The sequence below is a fragment of the Entelurus aequoreus genome, linkage group LG02 (genome assembly GCF_033978785.1).
Source record: "Entelurus aequoreus isolate RoL-2023_Sb linkage group LG02, RoL_Eaeq_v1.1, whole genome shotgun sequence".
NCBI classification, from domain to species: domain Eukaryota; kingdom Metazoa; phylum Chordata; class Actinopteri; order Syngnathiformes; family Syngnathidae; genus Entelurus; species Entelurus aequoreus.
The window spans coordinates 15,188,079-15,206,057 of NC_084732.1; the positions used below are offsets into that span (position 1 = coordinate 15,188,079).

General features: G+C 40.0%; 1 protein-coding gene across 3 annotated transcripts in view; it reads right to left on the minus strand.

Annotated features, from left to right (window-relative positions):
* Window positions 1-17,437, minus strand: part of LOC133631012 (transient receptor potential cation channel subfamily M member 1-like) — a 39,406-nt gene extending 21,969 nt beyond the window's left edge. For 2 of the 3 annotated variants that reach the window (XM_062022944.1, XM_062022964.1), the window contains exons 1-10: window positions 17,178-17,437; window positions 10,357-10,433; window positions 10,048-10,246; window positions 7,421-7,634; window positions 7,210-7,334; window positions 6,973-7,144; window positions 4,907-5,081; window positions 4,718-4,841; window positions 1,637-1,709; window positions 1,462-1,562 (exon numbers count right to left, since the gene is read on the minus strand). In XM_062022944.1, the coding sequence (XP_061878928.1) occupies window positions 1,462-1,562; window positions 1,637-1,709; window positions 4,718-4,841; window positions 4,907-5,081; window positions 6,973-7,144; window positions 7,210-7,334; window positions 7,421-7,634; window positions 10,048-10,246; window positions 10,357-10,433; window positions 17,178-17,261 (1,344 nt within the window). In that variant the 5' untranslated portion in view covers window positions 17,262-17,437. Of the gene's footprint in view, window positions 1-1,461; window positions 1,563-1,636; window positions 1,710-4,717; window positions 4,842-4,906; window positions 5,082-6,972; window positions 7,145-7,209; window positions 7,335-7,420; window positions 7,635-7,701; window positions 7,746-10,047; window positions 10,247-10,356; window positions 10,434-17,177 lie in introns of those variants that run through there. The other variant, XM_062022953.1, reaches the window with a different exon arrangement.
* Between the last annotated feature and the right edge of the window lie 542 nt (window positions 17,438-17,979).

Below are 17,979 nucleotides of genomic sequence, written 5' to 3' on the forward strand. Positions count from 1 at the left end.
ATTGAGATGGTGATGGTAATGGTGATTGTGATGTGACGGAAATGGTGGTGAAGGTGATGGTGATGATGATGGCGATTTAATGGTAATGGTAATTGTGATGCTGATAGTGATTGAAATTGTGATGGTGATGGTATGGTGAGAGTGATGTAATGGAGAAGTGAGGGTAATGGTGAAGGTCATGGTGATGCTGATCGTGATAGTGATGTAATGGTGATGTAATTGAGATGGTGGTCGTGGTAATGGTGATGCTGATTGTGATTGAGATGGGGATGGTAATGGTGATAATGATGTAATTTGAGATGGTGATGTGATGGTGATGTAATGGAGATGATGGTAATGAAGATGATGATGATGGGGATGGAGAAATGATGAAGATGGTGATGATGTAATGAAGATGATCATGATGATGGTGACGCTGATGTAATTAATGTAAATGACGATAGTAATGATAATGATAATAGTAATGATAATGGCGTAATAGTTATGATAATGACAATAATATGGTAATGATAATTACAATGATGTGTTTGGAATCGTATGGTAACGATAACGGTAAAGATAATTGTAATGCTAATGATTATGATGATATCAATGATAATGGTAATAGTAATTGTAAGGCTCATGATAAATGACATAATGACATAAGGTTAATAGTAATGCTGGTATTGGTAATGGAGATGGTATTGATAATTGTAAAAATATATTATTATATATATATAATGATAATGATAATAAGGATGATATTACTAATGTGATGATGATGGTAATGGTGATGATGGAGATGATGATAGTTATGATAATGGTCATAGAAATATGGCAATGATAATGATATTGTGATAGTAATGATAATGATATGGTAATAATAATTATAGTAATGATAATGATATGGTAATGATAATGATGTAATAGTAATTAAATGGTAATGATGTGGTAACAATAATGGTAATAATATATATAAATGTAAAATACATTGATAAGTGAAATAAAGATACTTTGATGAATGACAAATTACGTAATGGCATAAGGACATAATGATCAGTGTAATGATATTGTTGATGGTGCTGGAGATGATATTGATAATAGTGAAAAAATATTGAGAGATAATAATAATAATGTAATTCAATAGTAATGATGATTGGAATAATAAAGCTGATATGTACAACATTAAATACAATAATGATGATGAATGGTAATAGGCTAATAATAATTATATAATGATACAACAATGACATCATGATAATAATAATGCCTGCCTATTGGAAAACCACTTTATAATCCAAACAAGGTCCTGGGGCCATTTTCTTCTAACAGCTCATTTTTTATTAGCTGTATATAGTAAAACATATTTATTAATACAATTTAATAGGATTTTGTCTCTTATAACACAAAGCTAAGATGTTTTATTCAACTATAGGTCGTCGTCTGCCATCGGTCGAAAATCACCTGGTGCCACGTACTCACCGGCCAGTGATGTCCGTACACAAAGATCTGATTGCGAGCGATGTCCACTCGATTCCACGCCAGCGCCAAACTCAGCTGGTCGCACGCCGACGCGTTGGTGCCTGCGATCACATGTTATTGTGTGTGGCGGTAGGGCGCTAACGAGGACGCCACATGAGCATTTTTTTATTTTCACCTTTGAGCAGCGCCGTTAGGATGGACATCTCAATGTCCTGCTGGCCTTCAGAACCCATCCGGAACACCGTGATCTGCAACATGACAGCAGCAGAATTGTGGCAATGATTCGACGCTGTTAGCGAATGCTAAGCTAATTTTTCTGTTTCAATTTAGCTGTGGAGCCTCGAGTTGAGAACATCATTGGTTCTTGAACAGGATCATAAATCGAAAAAGTTTGTAAAGCGAAGCAAATTTCTCCATAAGAAACAATGTAAATATGAATAATGGGTTCCAGCCTTGACAAAAGTCCATATTTTAGTGAAGGTTTGTAGACTTTGAACACAATATAACGTGCTATACACTACTGCATATGAAACAAACATAACAAGGATGTGATGGATCAACCTTCTATTTAATAACAAACCAAAACAACAACTGTGACAAGCTGAACTGTCCTGCACACACAGAAGTCCATTTGGTGCCCTCACAAACGATCAGAAATCACAAAAATCCTTAACTTTAACAATCATTGTTCTACAATAATAAACATTTTAAAAAGTAAAATCCACTTTACATTGTTCATCAGCGAATGAACAGCTGACGAGAGAAGACAGAGGAGAGGCTCTTGGGAGAGACGCCACTGAAAGACAGGTAGTTTCTTCTTCTAGGCCAGGCCTAGGCAACTATTTTGACTCGCATGTGTGTGTGTATACATATATATATATATATATATATATATATATATATATATATATATATATATATATATATATATATATATATACACTACCGTTCAAAAGTTTGGGGTCACCCAAACAATTGTGTGAAATAGCCTTCATTTCTAAGAACAAGAATAGACTGTCGAGTTTCAGATGAAAGTTCTCTTTTTCTGGCCATTTTGAGCGTTTAATTGACCCCACAAATGTGATGCTCCAGAAACTCAATCTGCTCAAAGGAAGGTCAGTTTTGTAGCTTCTGTAACGAGCTAAACTGTTTTCAGATGTGTGAACATGATTGCACAAGGGTTTTCTAATCATCAATTAGCCTTCTGAGCCAATGAGCAAACACATTGTACCATTAGAACACTGGAGTGATAGTTGCTGGAAATGGGCCTCTATACACCTATGTAGATATTGCACCAAAAACCAGACATTTGCAGCTAGAATAGTCATTTACCACATTAGCAATGTATAGAGTGTATTTCTTTAAAGTTAAGACTAGTTTAAAGTTATCTTCATTGAAATTTACAGTGCTTTTCCTTCAAAAATAAGGACATTTCAATGTGACCCCAAACTTTTGAACGGTAGTGTATATATATATATATATATATATATATATATATATATATATATATATATATATATATATATATGTATATATGTATATATATATGTATATATGTATATATATATATATATATGTATATATATATATATATATGTATATATATATATATATATATATATATATATATATATATATATATATATATATATATATATATATATATATATATATATATGCAAGCTGTGAAAATCTGCTGTACAGTATGTGTGCTCAGGTCCTAATACAAAACCTCACAATAATGTCTGATTGAATGCTAAAAACGTTATGGCAGACCGCCTTAAAAAGCGGAATGGAATTTAAATTTTTTTTACTGAATGAGACGCCCAGAATGTACATGAAAATAAAGAATGTGGGATTTACAACATTAACTATGAACGATAAAAGACTGAATATTGACAACATATGAACTCGATCGACATATTTTACAATCAAGCGAAACGCAACAAAAATGCAACAAACACAGCAAAATATAAATGCAGAGGGTAAAAAAAAAACCACCTACATTCTGATACATTTGATACCTGTATATCTCTAACCTTTAGAACTTTGTTGTAAAAATCTCCTTCAGCGAGGCACATTTGGCTTGAACTAATAGGCCGTAAATTGAAAAGTCTTGTGCTAGTGTAGTGGATTGTCCGAAGCTTAAACAGCAACAAAAGTGAGTTTAGTACAAAAAGGTTTATTTACCCATAATCAAAAAGTACAAAGTTGGATTGAGTTTCCCATGCAGACAGACAAACGTCCTCCGGAGGACTCAAGAATCAAGCAATCACACATAGCCCTTGTCACTTAGCCATTTTATCTGTTTCCTTCATGCGTCAAGGTCCTGTTGTTTTTGACCTGTTTGTTCTGTCTGCAACATCCTTGAATCCCTTAGTCATAATAGACAATCAAAACATTTTGTAGAATGGTCAGACTGACTCCATAATCAACTTTTACCTACATCTGGTCCTTCAATGGTTTAGAATAGAAAAGAATGAAACGAGCAGACATTCTTGACAGACACGAAATATGGTTTAAAGGTCAGAAATTCCACTACACTAGAAAGTTTTTTTTCGGTGAGAGAAAATTCTAAATAATACACCACCAACAAAAATGTTATTATAGCCAATATTTCAAAATTAATCCCACCAATAGAGTAATATTTGTGCAATTTTTCTGTAAAAAAATAATATAATATATATTTTTATACTAATAATATAAAATAAAATAAATTATCTGATCCATAACTTCGAGCAGAGATTGTTTCCTTGTAAAAAACAAACAAAACAAAAAACAGTTTAAACTTTAAAAACGAGCCAGTCTTTTGAACGGCTCTTTGAAAAGAACAGCTTTTCAGGATCCGGCTCCCATCAAAGAGCCATAAATGCCATTTCTGAAACACAAAATGGCGCTGCTGAAGCAGAAGCCGGCTGAAATGCAAAAACATGTCTACATAAATGGTCACCTGAAAACGCCAAGAAAGCAAGTGACTTAAGTAAGCGGGGGACAATTCAAGGCACTCAGAAGCAAAATCTGCATTAAGTTAAAAGGAGGACGGTGAAAATAAGTAAAAAAACGTAAACAAATCAGTCATAACGTGCAGTCTCCTGACCTCATTTCCTCATTGTGAGATAAAGGTTACACAAGAGTCCATTAGGAGCAGGTCGTATGTCACGTGCTGCATGTATTATCTGCCTATGGGGGAGTGATGATGCGTTCAAGGGACACAGATGGGCTGGGATTTATTGCTGAGCGTCATATGACGTCCTACCAGAGCTTTCTTCTTCATGCACTCCATCACCATGAGGAAGATCTGCTGCGCCTGACTGCGGCCGTAGTTGAAGGTCTTCTGGATGGTCACCAGCAGCTGCTCCTTCACGCCCTCGCTCACCATGCTGCGGGTCACGTCACGTCAATCACGCCGTCAGAAGACCCTCAGGAGCGGCCCCCCACCACTTACCCGTCCTCTTCGCAGTATCTGTGGGCGAAGGAAATTATGTCGGAGGCCCGGCCGCTGCCGTCGCACACCACCACGGGGACGGGGGGCTCCTCCTTCAGGCTCTCTAACACGATGGAGATCACGTTGGGACCGCCCTCCAGGATCAGACACACCACCGGCACGCCCTGACCCAGACCTGCGGCACATTAAGCCCACATGGGTCAAACGCACCAAGCCAAGTTTCTTCCTCTGAGGTGTGTGTGATGGCTGAGTAGGAATGGGTACCAAATCCAGTACTTTTTTTGGCACCGACAGAATCTCGATGGTCCTATCAGGCACCGATTCACGTAAAATCCAACAATACCATGGTATCACATGGTATCACATGGTATCTGACATCACATGGACAAAGATAAGACCTTCTGGAGGAAAGTTCTGTGGTCTGATGGAACAAAAATTGAGCTGTTTGGCCACAATACCCAACAATATGTTTGGAGGAGAAAAGGTGAGGCCTTTAATCCCAGGAACACCATTCCTACCGTCAAACATGGTGGTGGTAGTATTGTTCTCTGGGCCTGTTTTGCTGCCAATGGAACTGGTGCTTTACAGAGAGTAAATGGGGCAATGAAAAATGAGGATTACCTCCAAATTCTTCAGGACAACCTAAAATCATCAGCCCGGAGGTTGGGTCTTGGGCGGAGTTGGGTGTTCCAACAGGACGATGACCCCAAATACGTCAAAAGTGGTAAAGGAATGGCTAAATCAGGCTAGAATTAAGGTTTTAGAATGGCCTTCCCAAAGTCCTGACTTAAACGTGTAGACAACGCTGAAGAAACAAGTCCACGTCAGAAAACCAACAAATTTAGCTGAACTGCACCAATTTTGTCAAGAGGAGTGGTCAACAATTCAACCAGAAGCTTGTGGATGGCTACCAAAAGCGCCTTATTGCAGTGAAACTTGCCAAGGGACATGTAACCAAATATTAACATTGCTGTATGTATACTTTTGACCCAGAACATTTGCTCACATTTTTTGATTGATTGATTGATTGAGACTTTTATTAGTAGGTTGCACAGTGAAGTACATATTCCGTACAATTGACCACTAAATGGTAACACCCGAATAAGTTTTTCAACTTGTTTAAGTCGGGGTCCACTTAAATTGATTCATGATACAGATATATACTATCAGATATATACTATCATCATAATACAGTCATGACACAAGATAATCACATTGAATTATTTACATTATTTACAATCAGGGGTGTGGAGGGGGGTAGGATATGGATAGGATATTTTCAGTAGACACATAATAAATTCATAAAAGAACCCAACTTCATGAATGTTTTTTGTGAGCAACAAGTATGTGCTCCAATCACTCTATCACAAAAAAAATAAGAGTTGTAGAACTTATTGGAAACTCAAGACAGCCATGACATTATGTTCTTTACAAGTGTATGTAAACTTCTGACCACGACTGTGTAAAAACTGGACAACAGCTCATTTTTAAATGTTGCAATAAAAAAGGAGATGTTATTATCAATAACAATAATATTTATTAACACACTCAAAACTACCAACAATTAGTACCGTTAACCCCTTAAGGCCCAAGCTGTTTGTTTACATGTTTTTATTTTATTTTTCTTTGCTATTTGGGCTTATTGAACCCTAATAACAACTAAAAATCATCATTTAATATGATGTACTTAGTCCATAAGTGCACAAACGTGTACTTCATGTGTAGTGACATGCACATTTTTATTTTTACCCTTTTTTTTTTCCAAATTCCATTGTATGTTATACTCTTTTGACACCACCAGATGGCAGTATAAGTGTCCATATGTGGGCATAAGACCTCAATTCAGTAGTGTACCCAATTTTGGAAATAAGAGCTAAAAGGTGCTGTCCACGCATGTGGCCACTAAGCCTTTAGAGGTGAAGTACCGGTATCAATTCCGGAATTGGTGCCATATCGGTTCATATGTGAACAGTACCCATTCCTACCCGACTTCAAGGCGTAGGATGACAAAAGGAAGCCCGGCGGTCACATGTTCCCTGACACGGACTGCCGGTCACATGACTCACGCGTGTTGATCTTCTGCAGGGCGATGTGTTTCTCCAGCTGGCGGCGCAGTCGGACCTCGGCGCCGTACTTTCCGCTGGTGCCGTTGTCGGCCAGGATGAAGTGGGAGTGGCTACTGTTCACAACCGACAGCTTGCTGAGGGGGTTGGCCATGGTCTGATAGGGCCGGGACACCTGAAGTGGGCGGAGCAAATAAAGTCACCTGTGAGGATGAACCCAGGTTTTCTGTCCCGCCTTACGTCTCTCCCGATGAGGTCCTCCTTGTTCTCGATGATGCCCCACGGGGCGATGCCGATGGCGCACACCTTGCCCCGGGACTTGGACGAGTGGTCTTTCAAAGCGTCGCCGACGTGGCGGATCACGCCTGAAAACGCAGCAAAAGAAGCGGTCAGAACACTTAGACGGAGCCGACCGATGTGGACTTCTACGTCCGCCCTGAGGGTCCAGTACCGGTACTGACGCCGCCGGTGAAGATCCACGCCCCCGTGGTGACGGCGGCTTTAATGAGGCCCCGCCCAAACACCTGACGCAGCTTGGGGGGCAGCTCAAAGTTCTGGAGGCCGCCGTGGACCGAGATGAGCAGCGTGGGAAGCTCCAGCTGCCAGTCCTTCACCATCAGGTGCAGCAAGGAGTCCGCCTTGGAGTCGTACGACACGCGGATGTACTGCGGGGGCGCAGAGGGGCGTGGTCAGTAAGGAGTGGGCGGAGCGAGATCAAAAATGTCAATTTACGTTTGTGTGTCGGGTTCTGTCCCTGCCGACTCAAACCTGGGTCGTCCGCATGAGAGGCAAGCGCGCCACCTACCGAGCCACTGGGCCCGATAGCCGGCACTGCTCTTGAGGTCGTCAGGGAGTGAGGTTTATCATGGCTCCGTTACATGCGCTTTAAAGGCCTACTGAAATGACTTTTTTTTATTTAAACGGGGATAGCAGATCCATTCTATGTGTCATACTTGATCATTTCGCGATATTGCCATATTTTTGCTGAAAGGATTCAGTATAGAACAACGACGATAAAGATCGCAACTTTTGGTATCTGATTAAAAAAAGCCTTGCCCCTACCGGAAGTAGCGTGACGTAGTCAGTTGATAGCCTCCTCATATTTTTCTATTGTTTTCAATGGAGCTAGAGCGATTCGGACCGAGAAAGCGACGATTACCCCATTAATTTGAGCGAGGATGAAAGATTCGTGGATGAGGAACGTTAGAGTTAAGGACTAGAATGCAGTGCAAGACACATCTTTTTTCGCTCTGACCGTAACTTAGGTACAAGCTGGCTCATTGGATTCCACACTCTCTCCTTTTTCTATTGTCGATCACGGATTTGTATTTTAAACCACCTCGGATACTATATCCTCTTGAAAATGAGAGTCGAGAACGCGAAATGGACATTCACAATGACTTTTATCTCCACGACAATACATCGACGAAACACTTTAGCTACGGAGCTAACGTGATAGCATCGTGCTTAACTGCATATAGAAACAAAATAAATAAACCCCTGACTGGAAGGATAGACAGAAGATCAACAATACTATTAAACCAGGGACATGTAACTACACGGTTAATGCTTTCCAGCTTGGCGAAGCTTAAAAATGCTGTTGCTAACGACGCCATTGAAGCTAACTTAGTATAACGGGACCTCACAGAGCTATGATAAAAACATTAGCGCTCCACCTACGCCAGCCAGCCCTCATCTGCTCATCAACACCCGTGCTCACTTGCGTTCCAGCGATCGACGGAAGGACGAAGGACTTCACCACGATCATCCGTGCGGTCGGTGGCTAGCGTCGGCTAGCGTGTCTGCTATCCGAGTCAAAGTCTTCCTGGTTGTGTTGCTGTAGTCCGCCGCTAATACACCGATCCCACCTACAGCTTTCTTCTTTGCAGTCTTCATTGTTCATTAAACAAATTGCAAAAGATTCACCAACACAGATGTCCAGAATACTGTGGAATTATGAGATGAAAACGGAGCTATTTTGTATTGGATTCAATGGGGTACCGATACTTCTGTTTCACTGGTTACGTCACGCACATACGTCATCATACATAGACGTTTTAAACCGGAAGTTTAGCGGGAAATTTAAAATTGCACTTTATAAGTTAACCCGGCCGTATTGGCATGTGTTGCAATGTTAAGATTTCATCATTGATATATAAACTATCAGACTGCGTGGTCGGTAGTAGTGGCTTTCAGTAGGCCTTTAAGTGTTCATATTGATACCACGGGTGGTATCCGTATCGGATCGATACAAGTGTGACAAGATCGATATTTTACAGTTCTCTTTTGCCAACCCCAAAACCAGTGAAGTTGGCACGTTGTGTAAATGGTAAATAAAAAGAGAATACAATGATTTGCAAATCCTTTTCAACCTATATTCAATTGAATAGACTGCAAAGACAAGATACTTAAAGTCCGAACTGGAAAACGTTATTTTTTGCAATTATTAGCTCATTTGGAATTTGATGCCTGCAGCATGTTTCAAAAAAGCTGGCACAAGTGGCAAAAAAGAGTGAGAAACTTGAGGAATGCTCATCAAACACTTATTTGGAACATCCCACAGGTGAACAGGCTAATTGGGAACAGGTGGGTGCCACGATTGGGTATAAAAGCAGCTCCCATGAAATGCTCAGTCATTCACAAACAAGGACGGGGCGAGGGTCACCACTTTGTCAACAAATGTCTAAACGAGCTATTGCAAGGAATTTAGGGATTTCACCAACTACGGTCCATAATATCATCAAAAGGTTCAGAGAATCTGAAGAAATCACCGCACGTAAGCGATGATATTACAGACCTTTGATCCCTCAGGCGGTACTGTGTCAAAAAGCGACATCAGTGTGTAAAGGATATCAACACATGGGCTCAGGAACACTTCATAAAACCACTGTCAGTAACTACAGTTCGTTGCAACATCTGTAAGTGCAAGTTAAAACTCTACTATGCAGAGTGAAAGCCATTTATCAACAACACCCAGAAACGCCGCCGACTTTGCTGGGCCCAGCTCATCTAAGACGGACTGATGCAAAGTGGAAAAGTGTTCTGTGGTCTGACGCAATTACTGAATAGTGTGTGTACCATGGCCTTGTTGACGTGACCTCCTTCCTGGAACTCAATGACGCCGTAGGCATCAGTGGGCGTGGCCCGGGTGTGTTTGAGGGGGGTCCAGCGCTCTGTGGCCTGGACCTCCAGCAGAACCAGCGGGGCCGCGTCCTCTTCCTCGCGGCCCCCTGCTGGCACGGCCGTGTGCTGCGCCACCAACTGACCACAGCTGCATCTGCAGGAGGCGGGGCCAGAGAGGATGCGTTTCCACGGCAACATTTTTACTTCCACTGTTAACGTCGTCATTTAGAAGCTTCGTGGAAGGAGAGAGGAAAAGTTGCTCACCTGCTGGCGTCTTTCCCCGGAATGATCTGGATGCATGCTCTCTTCTGGAAGGTTTTCTCGATCCAGGCTCTCTGAAGCTGAAACACACGGTTGAATGTTGTTGTTGTTGTTGTTGTTGTTGTTGTTGTTGTTGTTGTGGCGTGCAACAAATAATAATATTCACTATCAAGCTTGCTCATACATTCTTGACCTTATTTGGGCGTGGCGGTCTGTTGTGGGGGTTATAGCACCACCTCTGCTAATAATAATAACAATTATTATAACTATAATAATGATAATGATAACAAAAATAATAATAATACTAATAATAATTGTTATAATACTACTACTACTAATAAATAATAATTATAAAAATAATAAAACATAATTATAATAACAATAATAATACTAAACAATAATAATAATAACAATTATAATAATAACAATAATAATACTCAACAATAATAATAACAATATTAAGTTAATATTGTTATTGTTTGTTTTATTGTTGAGTATTATTATTATTGTTGTTGAGGATTATTATTATTGTTATTGTTAATATTAACAATAATATTATCATAATAATAATTATATAATAATAACAATTATTATTGTTATTGTTAATATTATTAACAATAATAATAATCCTCAACAACAACAATAATAATAATAATAATACTCAACAATAATAATAATAACAACAACAACAACAACAATAATAATAATATCCATCCATCCATTTTCTACAGCTTGTCCCTTAATAATAATAATGATAATAATTATTAATATGCAGCATTTTAATACATATCCCCATTGATTGAATTGTTCTGATCCGAAAGATCCCACTGAAAAAGCATTGATGGTAAACTACTGTCAAGTGATTCCCAACCACTGTGCCGCAGCAGATTAGTGTGTAATAAATTGAAATTAATTACACAATATTTGTTTCTGCAATACAGATAATGTAGCCAATCTTTGCTGCATTCATACAAACATGTCCTGGTACACTGGAAGGGATTTTTATGATGTGACTTACTGTAGTAAGGGCAGTAGTACAGTATATACTGTACCAATATAGAAATGCATGATTTAAGACTGGGAGACTGTATATATATATATATAGTCAAGGTTTCTGTGGTTTGTCCGTTATACAGTGCTCAATACGGGGGTAGAGTGGAATATACGTTAGGTCAGGAAAAACACAGAGGCTATTTCATCCCTACAAGCCTGTTTCACAGGTTTCCCTGCTCTTCAGGGGATTTTATATAAAATATAATACACACTATATAAAATCCCCCCAAGGGCAGGGAAACCTGCGAAAGGCTTGTAGGGATGATATAGCCTTTGTGTTTTTTCCTGACCTAACGTATGTATATGTATATATATATTTATATATACGTTATATATATATATATATATATATACAGTATATATATATAAATATATATATGTACATACACACACACATATACACATATATATATATATATATATATATATATATATATATATATATATATATATATATATATATATATATATATATATATATATATATATATATATATATATATATATACACACATATATGTATATACACACATATACATATATATACACACACACACATATTTATATATATATGTATGTATATATATATATATATATATATATATATATATATATATATATATATATATATATATATATATATATATGTGTATATATATATATATATATATATATATATATATATATATATATATATATATATATATATATATATATATATATATATATAAAATGTTATTTTATATGGATTTTCAAAAATTTGTGCACCCTTATTTAAGTCTATTTCTTACAAGGTACACTTGGCTGCCATGGCAACAAGGTCCAAACAGTGAAATCCATCATCTTTAAAAAGGAATGAAAATATCTTGAATTGTCTTTGTGACGTCACAAGACCTGTGTGTGTGTGTGTGTGTGTGTGTGTGTGTGTGTGTGTGTGTGTGTGTGTGTGTGTGTGTGTGTGTGTGTGTGTGTGTGTGTGTGTGTGTGTGTGTGTGTGTGTGTGTGTGAATGAATCCGACTAATTAGTGGAAGAGTGAAGCTTTCATTTCTTGATGGTTACAATCCTCTTACACAATAATCATAAAAAAATAATCCTGCTCAGCTTTTAAATCACTGATAATGTCTCATTGTGTTTACACACACACCCACGCACACACACACACACACACACACACACACACACACACACACACACACACACTGTCACATTCCACTCTGCATGATGGAAGATTACCATGCACGTCACTTGCCCATCGTTTACATTGTGTTCATCACGACATCAACCGGAGGTCATCTTCCTCACCTTCTGACACACACACGTGCGCACACACACACATGTGCGCACTCACTCACACACACACGCACGGTATGCACAAAGACTGAGAGACAGACCAGTATGACGTACACAGCATATGAAGATACTGCATATACTGTGGCTGTTAGAGACACTATATACAGTGTATGTCAAGTAGTTGTATTACAAGTATTATGCAAAGGAGAAGTGTGTGTGTGCGTGTGTGTGTGTGTGTGTGTGTGTGTGTGTGTGTGTGTGTCCACTGAACTCTTGCAACAGAGGTCAACTCGTGCAGGTGTGCCAGTCTATGTTGGTAAACTTCACTCCCTGACACCTTATGAGCTCGCGTTGAACATAAAGTTGAAAGCTCGGGCTTTTAGCTCGATGTCTAGCGCTCTCGCCCTCTCATACGGAGCACACGTGTCCCCTGGCGGAGTTGACTATGCGGCTTAATCTGCACAAAGAACTTGCTCACATGTAAGCTCGCTTTAGCTCAGCCGTGGCGTACGACTTGTGAAGGTGGCCTCCCTTGTCGTTGTAAATATTGAAATGATGTTTGTGCTGTTTTTTTGTTTCGTTTTTTAACGCTTTTAAGTCATTTTAAACTCAATTAAATTTTCAAATTTTCTGACCAGTGACGTCACCATTTGTGCTATTATTATTATTATTTTTTTATGTTATTAACATTTTATTATTTCACACACGGTCTCCCTCCTGTCTGCTCTACCTCGTCCAAATGTCTCCAAAAGTAGTTTGTGGAAAGTTGCTGCTCGTTTGTACTTTCAAAAACATTTGTGCTATTTTGGTTTTAAAGTTGTTAACATTTTATTATTTACACACAGCCCCAACCACCTCGTCTAAATCCTTCCAACCATACTAGCACTTTTTTTTTTTTTAAACACAAACCAGCCTAAATGTAGTTTGGAGACATTTAGACAAGATGGTTGTTGCTGTGTGTAAATAATAAAATGTAAAACGTTAAAACCAGCCTAAATGTAGCACAATTGTAGCACCAACTTTTAGGGACAAGTTTAGAGGCATTTGGACAAAGTGGAGCAGACTGGGGTCTTTGTGTAAATGATAAAATGTTAATAACATCTACATCATAATATCATGTTTTTTAACAGCACAAACGTAGCACAAATGTAGTATAAATGTTTAGGACAAGTTTGGAGACATTTGGACAAGATGGTTGTTGCTGTGTGTAAATAATAAAATGTAAAACGTTAAAACCAGCACAAAGCAGCCTAAATGTAGCACAAACTTTTAGGGACAACTTTGGAGGCATTTGGACAAAGTGGAGCGGAAGGGGGTCTTTATGTGCTTGATCAAATGTTGCACAAACCTACTCAGTGGCTTAGTGGTTAGAGTGTCCGCCCTGAGATCGGTAGGTTGTGAGTTCAAACCCCGGCCGAGTCATACCAAAGACTATAAAAATGGGACCCATTACCTCCCTGCTTAGCACTCAGCATCAAGGGTTGGAATTGGGGGTTAAATCACCAAAAAATTATTCCCGGGCGCAGCCACCGCCGCTGCTCACTGCTCCCCTCACCTCCCAGGGGGTGAACAAGGGGATGGGTCAAATACAGAGGACACATTTCATCACACCTAGTGTGTGTGTGACAATCATTGGTGCATGAACTTTAACTTTAAAACACCTCTGTTAGAATAATTTTATCTAAGTTATCAAAAAAACTTTGTGTTGAAATGAGAAGACAAAAGCTGTCTTTGAACCTACCAAGAAGGCTTGTAAAACTCCACAGTGTAGGGGGGGAAGCAACATGAAGGGGTTTCTGTTTTTTTTCATGTATTATAATTAACAGAAACATATTGTTTTGACCCAAGGACTACAAAGCAGAGAGAAGGCCGAATCTGCCCAAGTTCCAGACGACCTCTTTTTTTGAACCGACCTTTTCTGTGAACTGTTTACGACCCTCGTCCCTTAGAAAGAGCTGCGGCCATGTGGTCAGGGAAGGTCCAAATAAAAGAATGAGGCGTGCAATCTTTTTGGCAGAGCGTGCTGAGACACTGTACAAGGGTACAGTGTCCCAGCGTGCTGAGACACTGTACAAGGGTACAGTGTCCCAGCGTCTCTCCTCAAATTGAGCCAAATGGAATTCGGTCTCTGTTTAATTATTTGCTTCTTGTCTTGTTTAATAGATGTCACCAGTGTTTGAACCTGACATCTTCCATTGGCGTCGTCACCCTTAGAGTAGTGTACCCTTCTCTCAGGCATGCACCTTTAGGTTCCCACGTATGCCAGTAGAGGCCGCTGCTGAGCAATAAGACGACAACGATGTCGTTTCGAGTTGGCTTGTTAGTCACCGAGCATAACTTTTCCTCCGATGTCCACAACATACTTGCCAACCCTCCCGATTTTCCCGGGAGACTCCCGAATTTCAGTGGCCCTCCCGAAAATCTCCCTGGGGCTACCATTCTCCCGAATTTCTCCCGATTTCCACCCGGACAACAATATTGGGGGCGTGCCTTAAAGGCACTGCCTTTAGCGTCCTCTCTCACCTGAAACCTTCCCCCCTAAACAGCCGCACGCATATATATCAGTGTTTCCCATAAACTGCCAAGATACCTGTGGCGGTGGGGGCGTGGCTTTGGGCGTGGTCACCATGACATCATCGAGTAATTTGCATTATTTACTACAATGATTTGATTTTCTCTAAAAAGGCTCAAAAAATGTATACTTAATAATTAATAATAACAGTTTTGTTTTAAACGTCCATCCATCCATCCATCCATTTTACAATATAATTACAACACTTTATGTACATATTTATATACAGATTTGAACAATAAGTTATTCACTGACATATATTTATTAATTGTGGTTCTTACAAAAAATATATCTTATAAAATATAAAAGCTAAAATGTCTCAAAGCTCTGCCCCTTTAATTAGTGCATACTAAATAATTTAACTTTAGCCTACTACTACAACCATATTATTTACCAGCAACATAAAGTGAAACAGAGGCAGAGGTGTCCTGCCACAGTCGGTAAAAAATAAACAGAAAACAGTAGTGGTGGTAGATAGACACAGAGCTTCATCAAACATCTGATCCACTGAACAAAGAGCTCCAAAAAATCTTGAACTTTAGACTGCCATCAGTTTTACTCCCTACACTTAACCATGTTTCCTACTGCCTGCAGACTTTGCACCCTTTGTTATATACACATGTTGTGTTTCTAATATAAATACATTTAATGAAGTCAAATAAAAATAAGGCAACAAGAGAAGTATCCTACACTTCTCTTTTGTAAAGTAAATCTGAACAGCCGATATGGGCATCTACATCAACTATATGATTTGCCTGAGAAGCTGGAGAGGACAAAAAAAAAAAAAAAAGTTTTTTATTTTTTTTTACTTTTTATTTTTATTTGTGGCGGACGTAATTATTTCGTGGCGGGCCGCCACAAATAAATGAATGTGTGGGAAACCCTGTATATATATATAAGAAATACTTGAATTTCAGTGAATTACAGCTATATATATATATACATCTCCCGCTACCCCCCACCTCAACCCATACTTGCCAACCTTGAGACTTTCGAATTAGGGAGATGGAGGAGGGGGTTGGTGGTAGCGGGGGTGTATATTGTAGCGTCCCGGAAGAGTTAGTGCTGCAAGGGGTTCTGGGTATTTGTTCTGTTGTGTTTATGTTGTGTTACGGTGCGGATGTTCTCCCGAAATGTGTTTGTCATTCTTGTTTGGTGTGGATTCACAGTGTGGCGCATATTTGTAACAGTGTTAAAGTTGTTTATACGGTCACCCTCAGTGTGACCTGTATGGCTGTTGACCAAGTATGCCTTGCATTCACTTATGTGTGTGTTAAAGCCGCATATATTATGTGACTGGTCCGGCACGCTGTTTGTATGGAGGAAAAGCGGACGTGACGACAGGTTGTAGGGGACGCTAAAGGCAGTGCCTTTAAGGCACGCCCCCAATATTGTAGTCCGGGTGGAAATCGGGAGAAATTCGGGAGAATGGTTGCCCCGGGAGATTTTCGGGAGGGGCACTGAAATTCGGGAGTCTCCCGGGAAAATCAGGATGGTTGGCAAGTATGCTTCAACCCCGCCGCCCCCCACCCCATCTCCCGAATTCGGAGGTCTCCAGGTTGGCAAGTATGGTCCACAAGCACCCTTCCGTAATCCCGATGGACACGTCCCAAAGGTCAGGTCAATATCTAATATTTGTATTTGAGCGTCAGGGAAACTTTTCGGAAATCAATGAAATTCTACTTTTTTTTTGGACATCCCTGAACTAGTTCCGCCCTAGTTATCTAACAAATTGTTCTTAAGATTATTTGCATTTGCTTTTTTCAATGTGTATTTTACCTCTGTTATTTTTGAGTCTGTCCTTTGCCTGCATTTCTTTGTGGCGTGCAGCCCTATGCTCTTCAACTGTGGTTGTTTTTAAAGGGCTCCATAAATAAAGTTGGTATGGTATGGTAGACACTCACTCACCCTCTGAGATCCGGACGAGGCGCTGCGCTTGATGGACGAGCGCTTGAAGGAGCCGTTGGTTCCTCTCCTCCCTCTGCCGTCCATCGCGAGACGCTCAGCTGTCCTCTCCCTTCATCCTCGCACTTTTATGGCATCCCTTCTCCCACTACCGCAGTCCAGGCCGTCGCCCCTCTCTCCTCGTCCAGGCGCCTCTGACTCCAGGACGCCACTCTGCAGCGCACCTCTTTGTAATCGGGATTAGCGGACGGCGGCCGGTCCTCTTTAATGGATGGAGATTTAATAAATGGTGATTGGTGGCAAATCTACTTCAGGACCACTCTGCCCCCACAAGGCCGGCCGGCATAGCGTCCGCGTGAGTTCCACCATGATGGACTTCCTGCTCACATGGACGTTTTTACAACCTGTCCCAGTTTTAATGCGAGTGACGTCCCACTCCACAGTCCACATGATGTGATGCACAATGGCACAGTTATTAGTCAAATAATCAGTGATTGTAATGATTGATGAGTAGAGTACAAGACTAAATGATTATTTGCAATAGGGATGGGCAGCACGGTGGCACAGGGGTTAGTGCACGTGCCTCACAATACAGAGGTCCTGAGTAGTCCTGAGTTCAATCCTGGGCTCTGGATCTTTCTGTGTGGAGTTTGCATGTTCTCCCCGTGACTGTGTGGGTACTCCGGCTTCCTCCCACCTCCCAAAAATTTGCACCACACTAAATTGGCCCTAGTGTGTGAATGTTGTCCGTCTATCTATGTTGGCCCTGTGATGAGGTGGCGACTTGTCCAGAGTGTACCCCGCC